General features: G+C 44.8%; 1 protein-coding gene across 1 annotated transcript in view; it reads left to right on the top strand.

Moving 5' to 3' along the window:
- Nucleotides 1-1,039: 1,039 nt before the first annotated feature.
- Nucleotides 1,040-9,502, top strand: part of TTC39A (tetratricopeptide repeat domain 39A) — a 42,024-nt gene continuing 33,561 nt past the window's right edge. Inside the window, exons 1-2 of the mRNA XM_006879666.1 lie at nt 1,040-1,129; nt 1,407-1,511. Of these exons, the coding sequence (XP_006879728.1) occupies nt 1,086-1,129; nt 1,407-1,511 (149 nt within the window). The 5' untranslated portion in view covers nt 1,040-1,085. The remainder of the gene's footprint in view (nt 1,130-1,406; nt 1,512-9,502) is intronic.

The raw sequence follows: 9,502 nt of genomic DNA, 5'->3' as shown, positions 1-9,502 counted from the left end.
TGGAAACCCAAAATCTCTGTAAATGTTTATGAAAATTAATAAAATATAATTATAGAAAAAAATGAGAATCCCCCCCCCCAAAAAAAAGAATTCTGACATGTAGAATTAGGTAGAGAGGGTCTCATTTACTAAGGTGGCAAAACCTGAGAAAAACAGATTTGGGTAGATGAATATTTTTTTTAATATGATGCGTATTTCACTTTGTTTGGACATCTGTTGAGACAATCATAAATAATTAGACTTTAGAGCTGGGCTTTAAAGTATGTGTAGTATTTTACCAAGTAGAGTTGTTGTTTGCCATTGAGTTGGAACCACTCATAGCTCCCTACCTAGTGAGTTTTCAGAGGCAGTTAATCTCATGGGAGGAGATTTGAACTGCGTGCCTTTGGGATTTCAGTGGAGCTTCTTATCACTAGGCCACCAAAGATTCCTACCAAGTAGAGAAGAGACTTTATCTCAACAAATTACTGGAGGACAAGGGATGAGGAAGAGATCTCCTTTTATTGAGATTGTCAAAATCCTTTCTGGAGCCCTCTATCATTCGAAATAGTGAGACTAGGAGTTCTCAAGACCATTAGATGGACCAGCCTTTTAGAATTTTCATCTCTCACTTTTCTAATGAGGAAGCTGAGGCCCGAAAAGGCAGGACTTTGCCCAGTTAGGCTTATGCTCTTCCATTCCTCTTCCCTTCCCTTCCTTTATCTAACAGATATTCATTAAAAGCCTAGATGCTGAAGATAAAGCCATGAACAAAACAATGTTTCCATCCATATTACTGGAGGGAGGTGAATAATAGCATAAAAACAAGTGAAAAATATAACACATCAGAGGCTGATAAGAGAAGCAGAGTGACATAGGACTGGGTCATGTGTACCCCCTGGAGATGTCCCATGGAGCTGACTCCTGAGATGAAAGATGCTGAGCCATTCTCACGGGTCCCCTGCCTCTGCAGGCCATTGTGACAGTGTCTGAGGCTCTATAATCTGAGGCCTTGGGGGTGGACAGAAGACTCAGAGAAGGAAGTGGACGACTGAAGTAGATTCAGAGGGTGGGTTTCACCCCCATGAGGGGGGAAGCACATCCTAATGGGTAAGAATGGCCACAAAGAGTCCTCTTACCCTTGTGATGAGTAAAATATACATTTATCCTTGAGATCTCCCTGCCCCTATCAAGGCCTTTAATCCCATTCAGGTCTTGGATGACACACCCATTTTGTTCTTCTCACCCTTAGAGACATTTAGAGAGGCATCCAAATGGCCCTTGTTCCAGCAAGCAGTGGGCCTGAAGAGCTCCTGACACACATCCCAAGCTGCCCAGGGAGACTGAGTGGGGTTCTGTGAGGCTCTGCTCCAGACAGGAAGTGGGCTGGTTATTCTAGGACCATGTCCTTGTGTCTTTCCCTTCAGGACATCCGTGAACAGCCTCCATGAGGCCCTGGACCAGTGCATGACTGCCCTGGATCTGTTCCTCACCAACCAGTTCTCAGAAGCACTCAGCTACCTCAAGCCCAGGTAAGACTTAAGAGCAGGATGAGGGATGGGGAGGTGGGTGCATGCATGTGTGCGCGAGCTACGTGGATGGATGTGTACACACACTTGAGGAAGTCTGTAAAGGAAGGGATTAGCAGTATTAGGTCATGGAGAACCAAAAGCTTTTTTTCTGACAGGAACCCTATGTGAGTTGACTTCTCAGCCTCCTCAATCACTCTGACCCTTCAGTTGTTGTGTACCATCGAGTCAGAACCAACCCATAGCTGACCCTCCAGAGGGTTTCAGAGGCAGTAAATCTTACAGGAGGAGAGTGCCCATCTTTCTGCCACAGAGCAGCTGGTGGATTGGAACCATATGCTTCGTGTTGGCAGCACAGCTCCTTACCACTAGGCCACCAGAACTCGAGTCCCTTAAAGAAGGTAGGGTAGAGGTAGAGATAATACTGCATTGGAATGGGTGAAAGGAAGGACCATCTGAAAAGAACAGACAATTAGAAATTATGTTTAGGACAATAGTGTAGAACAGGACAAGCATTACAAAGGGGATCAGGGGAGAGGGAGGGAAGAAAATGTTCAGGAATGAATGAAAACCAGTTTCTTTGAGAACCTTCACTAAAATAATTTTTTTTTATAAATGACCCCATCTTTCCATCCCATAACCTGTGAGCAGCCAGGGCCCCATCAATGTCACTGTGACTTTCTGGGCCTTCAGTATTTGAAGCTTCTTTGTATTATGACTTCTTTTTTTCTCCCCTCCCCGTTTGAGGGTTTATTGGTTTGCATACAATCATTCATATACATGATGTTTCTTTCATTTATAAAATGTTTTCTATATATTTATATTTGGAAGGAGGAGTGGCATCCACTCCGGAAACCCTATGAACCTGGAGAGAGGATGACAGACACCCAAGCGTTGAGGACTCTCCTTCATAGGGTCACTATGAGTCACCTGCGACTTGATAGCACTTAACAACAACAACAACACCATATTTATATAATCATTCACATACATTATTTTGTACACTTATATTTTGGGTTTGGTTTTTTTGTGGATTTTTTTTTTTACTTCTTGATCCCAGTGAATCCACTCATGTTTTCTCCCTCGTTATCAGCAATTGCTTTCCTTTGCTTTTCCTCACAGCTTCAAACATTGGAGCTGCATACTTTACTAAGCATGTTAGAGTAATAATGAAGGTCACTCATTTAGCCAATACTACCTTCTACTACCTTGGCGCTAAAGAATATGCGTGCTTATCCTGCTCTTCCTTATAACTTTTTCCATTTTTAAAAATTGAGCTTACATGGCATACATTTCCCCTTATCTTTTTAAAAAGTCTTGCCACTGGTAGACTAGAATTTAACTTTCTTACACTGCTGTACCTCCTCCCTTTCGTCATCCTCTTATCATTATATCACAATATTTGGCTAAATCAATAATCAGTGTTTGCATTATCCTAATTATGTAGTTAGTGTTTACTGCAGAGACAAGTAGTATATTACCTTATGTTTCCTCTTTAGAGTTAATCATTATCTTTTTTTCTTTTCTCATTTCCCTAATTTGCTAGGGAGCTCTGGCAGTGTAGTGTGCAGTTTATCAGGCTGCTAATCAAATGGTCAGAGGTTTGAGTCCACCAGCTGTTTTATGGAAGAAAGATAATGCAGTCTCTTCCCTTGAGATTTATGACCTCAGAAACCTGTTGATAGAAATTACTGTCAGAAGTGACTCGATGGCTGTGGGTTTTGGTTTAATTTCTGTACCTTTATACTTAAATCTTTTTAGCCACTCCAGGAGCTCCCAGTCTTGCTTCCTGGGATGGCCTGGGAGGTGGCAGTCCTTTGCTCTGATGTTTCCTGAAACTCCTCTTGCTACTCTCCTGCTTCCTTGATCCTTTCTCATTCTCTCTATCATATCCTCTCTCATTTTACTAGAGATTTACTCTAGGAACTTCCCAAGAAAGAGTTACATGACTACTAGATAATTTTCCCTTCAGAATTTTGAAGGCATTGCACCCTGTTTTCTATCACATAAGGGAATTATGAGCCGTGGTGGTGCACTGGTTTAAAGTTCTTGCCTACTGCCAACCAAAGGGTCAGTGGTTCAAACCTCCCAGTTTCCCTTAAAGTATACTTCCTTAGGGGTTATCGTCTTTGCAGCCCTATGGGACACTCTGTCTCATAGTGTCCCTAGGAGTTGAAATCTCCTTAACTACAGTCAGGTTTTTATTTGACGCAGTGTAGCTGTGAATATGGCACTAACGCTTTTTACTTGTGATCTCCTCCCTACCACCTTTATATAAATGATTAGGATCTTCTCTTTCTCTCATCAAATCTGAACAATCACAATGATGACCAGAGTATAGGTCTTTTTTAATGCAGTTGCTTCGTTGTTTTTTTTTTTAAAAAACTTTTTTTTAATTATTAATTTCAATGAAAATTTACAGACTTTGCACTTTTCTCCCCATCCACTCTCCCCCCCCCCAGTACACTCCCCTCTTGGAAAAGTAAAAGAAAAATTCTTTCATTGTTTTACAATCCCTCCCCCCAGGTCCACTCCACTATGCAGCCTTCGTTCTGACTCCCATCATGACAAAAATACCTAATCACATAGTCCTTTTAAACAGTTTTCTCCCTCATCTGTTTCAATGCAGTATACATTATTTATTCCATCTTTCTCAGTCTCCCTCCAACCCTGATTCAGTCCTGTTTTACAATAGTGGCACTATGCAGTATTTGTCCTTTTGTGACTGGGATATTTCACTCAGCATAATGTTTTCCAGGGTCACCCATTTTGAATAATATTGCATGAGTTCCTTGTTTTTTAATGCAGCGTAGTATTCCATTGTGTGAATATACCACAGCTTCTCTATCCACTCATTTGTTGATGGGCACTTAGGTTGTTTCTAGCTCCTTGCAATTGTGAACAAAGCCACAATAAACATGGCTGTGCAGCTTTGGGGGTTTTTGTTTTGTTTTGTTTTAAAACACAATACTTTCATTCCAGGGAAGTTCTCTGGGATGCCACATCCTGTTGGACGTTCTTTAAGTCCCATCTTAGACTTTCAGCATCACTTTTCTAAGCTACTTATCTTTTAGTCCATCTCCATTTTCCATTTCTTTTGCTTGTTTTCTAATTTCCAGAAATTATCTCCACTTTATCAGTCAACCTTTCTATTGCTTTTTCTGTATTTCTCTAATCATTCAATTAATTTCAATGTTTCTCTTGGACTGTACTCCCATCTCCACCCCTATAACATTTTGTTCTCTTTTTGTTGGTATGTTATCTTTACATCTACATTTGGAAATGAATGCGTATAGGACAGTGCATGGCTTGTAGTCTGTTCTCTAATTAGTCTTTAATGTTATCGTCTGAGATTAGTATCTCTGTTTAAAATGTTTTATTGTTTCCTACATAGTCTTAACTATTTGCTGTCTAATGGTTTGGGAATCTCATTCTCATGGGGGGCTTCTTCAAACTTGGATGTCTGATGATGTTTAAGAATAAGTTTACTTAAAGATCTGTGTTCAAGCTGACTTGTAATTGGTGGGATTGGCTGTTGCAGGTTCCAGCAGAGAGGCGGCAGTCAGCATTTGAAAGGGTCTAGTTTCTCCAGAGAGAACATGTTTTTTCCTGGGCCTGCACAGTGAACCCTGAGTTCTGAGACTGATGGGGGAACCATGGGTTTCGTCATGCTCACTGGATCTTTTTATTTTAATGCTTCTCTTTTCAGCTACATGTCTCTAGACTGTCTTTTGTCACTCACATGGTCTGAGGGGGTCTGGGCTGTGCCAGGCAGGGTGGGCCAAGATTTCCTGGCTCGCTCTTCCCTCCTGGCTCTTTCTTGGTCTCACTCAGAGGGACCCTAACTCTAATCACCCTCCTGTCCTTGGTATCTGGCTGTCCCAGGTGCTCAGCTTCCCATTCTGTCCCATCCCACCCTGAGCACTGATAATGGCCTTTCTGCCAATCCCTCAGCGAAGACCAGGCCACACCATGTTCTAGTCTGAATGGTCTAAATTGTGCTCCAGATTTTGGACCAAAGTAGATATTCTATGAACTTTGAGAGAAAAAAAAATAGTTACAGAAAAGCTTCAGGTCTTTTGTTCATAGGGTCACTATGAGTTGTGTTTGACTTGACAGCAATCAACAACAACAACAACAAGATAGTCAGAACATAGAAGAAAATTGTAGAACTGATGCGATGCTACACTAGACCCCCAAGCTGTGCCCACTTCAGGATTCCTAACCCAGCTTTCCCCTCAATGTTTACATTAATGAAATGGCTCCCCTTCCTTGGGTCAGAAGGAAAGTCTGCCAGGAATCCCTGGGGAAGAAATGCTGGTCTCCTGAAGGGAGGCATCTGGGGAGAAGCCACCACTGTGCCTCTCCCAGCACCTGGAACAGGCTGGAAGCAGTCACTTCTGACTCATAGAGACCTCCTTGTGACAAAGTAGAAGTATCCTGCGGGGTTTTCTTGCCATAATCTTTACAGAAGCAGATCGCCAGACATTTCTCCCTTGCAGCTACTCGGTGGGTTTAAACTGCCAACCCTTTAGTTAGCAGCCGGGTGCTTAACCGCTTCCCTGTCAGAGACCTTGGAAGCAGTTTAACCCTTCCTTACCTTAACCTCCACCTCATTTGGAAAAGGATCTTTCCTTTTGTGTTTTAGGGTGTTTCTCCAGCCCCTTGTGCCAGCCCCTTCTATCCCCACCTCATGACAACCAAAAGTGTCTCCAGAGATGGTGCTATTTCCCCTAAGAGAGGATATCACAATTGCCTCCCTGTCCCCAGTGAGGATCACTGATCTAGAGAAAGGAAACAAGTCTTGAAAAAAAAAAAAAAGACCCCAGAAACAGCCTGCCTTCACTATTTGTGGTCATTTAGGCTTCAAAAGAGACTAGGATTCAGTCTCCTCTGCTGTTTCTCGCTGCACAGACATGGTCTCATTTAACTGTTGTAATTCTGGGCTGTGGGCAGTGAGCTGTTTGCCTCTGCCCTTGCCCTGGTATTTGCTTTCCATATGCCACTTCTCTAACTAGTGCTGTCTCTGTTTCCAGTTTCTTGTACTTACCAAGGTATCTATCCTCTAAGCATTGTCTTTGGAACACTGGCTACTAGTTACGTGTTCTTGATGAATGTTGTTGCTGTTGTTAGGTGCCATCAAATCAACTTCAACTGTTTCCAGTTTCTTGTACTTACCAAGGTATCTATCCTCTAAGCATTGTCTTTGGAACACTGGCTACTAGTTACGTGTTCTTGATGAATGTTGTTGCTGTTGTTAGGTGCCATCAAATCAACTTCAACTGTTTCCAGTTTCTTGTACTTACCAAGGTATCTATCCTCTAAGCATTGTCTTTGGAACACTGGCTACTAGTTACGTGTTCTTGATGAATGTTGTTGCTGTTGTTAGGTGCCATCAAATCAACTTCAATTCATAATGACCCTATGAACAACAGATCTGAACCTGGCCCTATCCCGTGCCATCCCGCTATGCTCCAGCCCATGGTGTCAGTCCCTCTAGTTGAGGGTCTTACTCTCCTCCGCTGACCCTTCACCTTTCCTAGCATGATGTCCTTTCCAAGGACTGGCCTCTCCTAACAGCATGGCCAAAGTAGGTGAGATCAGGTTTCCTCATCCTTGCCTCTGAAGACCAATCTGCTTGCACTTTCTCCAAGACATAATTCATAGATTGCAGAAAGCAAAACAATTTTTAAAATCACCCAACATGGTGACTTACAGGGAGTAGAACTACTTCACAGGGGCCCAAAGCTGTAACCTTCGCAGAAATACACTGCCACACTTTCTCCTGTGGTGGAGCTGTTGGATTCAAACCACTGACGTTTCAATTAGCAACTGACTGCTTGAGCAGGTTGCAGAGTCACGATCAAAGCCAGGCCCACCAGGCACCACAGCTCGCACTCTGACTGCCATGCTGTCTTGATGTGGAGCAGGGTGGAGTCCACTGGGTGGGAGAGCCTCTCGTTTGCCTCTTCTAAGGAGTGGAGTGAAGGAGGCAGAGAAGGGTGTGGGATCAGCAGAGATAAGTTGGAGTGGATGGGGTGCAGGGAGTTCAGGTGTGTGAGGAAGAACCAGTTCTCTACCTAGAGTGAAGGACCATGCAGGAATTGGGGAGTGATGAGAAGACATTGCTAAGGAGTGTGGTGGATCTGGCCCAGGCCAGTGGCCTTGAGTTTAAGATAATGTCTGTCCGTGTGGTGGGCAGTTTTCTCCTCTGTTGCTCAGGGGCAGTGTGGAGAATGCATGCAGTTGTGTGGCCCCTGGACCTAATGGATTCCAGATGGGTGTAGCAGAAAGTGAGTGGGTTTAACACTATTTTCACGAGTGAGGGGTGGCATGAGGCAGTAGGAGTTGGGACTCTGGAAGAGAGGGTGGGGGATGGATAGCTAAGAAGATTCCAGAAGCAGAGCTATTCTGTGTAATAATTATGAGGTGCCCCCCGTGCTGTAGTTACACATGGGCAGTTGCAGCTGACCCTGGTTCATTTAGCAAACAGCATCTCATGGCTGTCTTCCATGGGTTACACATCTATGCTGGGGTAACAATACCAAGCAAGACATGGGCGTGCTTTCTGGAATACAGAAAGGTAGCATTAGCAATGTGGTTTATGAGAGAGAGGCTAGAGGAAGTACATGGATCTCAAGGGTTTGGGGCCGGTTCTTGGCACAGGTTCAAATCCATCAACTACTCTGAGACAGAAGAATGGGCATTCTCTTCCCATGTGATTTAAAGTCTCTGAAACCCCCCTGGAAGATTAGCTAGGAATTAGTTCCTACTCCACAACACGTAACAACAACACAGTTTGTAGGACCCATCATCACAAAATGAAAATGCAGGTCCCGTATCCAGAAGCTGTCACAAATTCAGGATGGCACCAGCAGAGCATGAAACAGAACAAATTTCTCTCTGGGAAGCCCCTGTAGGGCTCACGAAGGTGTCCTGGGTGAAGTGGTGTTTAAGCTGAGATGGGCCAGTTGAAGAGTCAGCTAGATGGAGCGGGTATTTGAGAGTGATCCAGCAGAGAGAAGGGCCTGTGCAAACCACGGAGGAACTGAGACACTCAGCCTGGCCGGCATGTCGCAGAGTGAGAGGACAGTGGGTGGAGAGGATGGCAGTGAGCTGGGGTCCATAGCTAGAAAATGAGTCTGAATAGACCAGAGAAGGGGGCTGAGGGCGACAGTCTGATGAGAATGAAGGAGTAGGAACGTGGAGAGGTGGAGAGGCAGACTCTGCCTTCCAGCCTGGAGAAGCCTCATCTACAGGTTCCAGGGATGTGAGACCATACATCAGGGAGGGCCACACAGGACCTGGGGAAGGTGGGGGCTGCCCCAGCAAGGAACAGGTGGGTAAAGACAAAGATGGACCAGGTGTTTGATAATCAGGCTTGGCTACTGCCCAGGAGGGAAAACCTGGAGGCCATTGGGTTTAACTGACCCCAAGTGGTCAGAGTCTCTGGTCCTACACCTTGATCTTGATCTAGCACCCTCTATTTCCTGACACCCCTGAAGATAGGACCCCATGGGCGTCTTGTCCCAGGGTTGGGTCCAGTTCAGGGCTGAGAGCAGTTGTTCCCAGTGTTATATGTAGAAACAAGAACTTTGTGGGTGGAAATGGTCACTTGAAGTATCTGAGGTCTGAGGGGTTGCCATCCTCTGTGCCGTGATTCCTAGCCCAGACTAGGGGCCTGGGAGGGGACAGAATTCCCAGCCACTGGTGCATGTTGGGCTTTGGGCCTCAGACTAGAAATTCTACTTTGTCTGCCAGCTCTCCAGGAAGGGCCACCCTTCCTGCGGGCCCCAGCAGTGGGGGCTGAGTGGGTGGGTGGGATTGAGTCCTGGTCCTTGGTGGGAAAGACATTGAAGCGCAGGGGCATGAGAGCTGAAAGGTCCGCATGGGAAGCTGTGTCTGAATGCTCCCAGGGAAGCTCTTCCTTCAGGAGTTTTGTGGTCTCCAGGGAGGTGACCCTTGACCCTGTCAGGAAAAGCGTGGACTCAGAA

The sequence above is a fragment of the Elephantulus edwardii genome, unplaced genomic scaffold (genome assembly GCF_000299155.1).
Source record: "Elephantulus edwardii isolate Elephantulus edwardi_28Jun2011 unplaced genomic scaffold, EleEdw1.0 scaffold00005, whole genome shotgun sequence".
NCBI classification, from domain to species: domain Eukaryota; kingdom Metazoa; phylum Chordata; class Mammalia; order Macroscelidea; family Macroscelididae; genus Elephantulus; species Elephantulus edwardii.
This window is presented reverse-complemented; position numbering and strand designations above follow the sequence as displayed.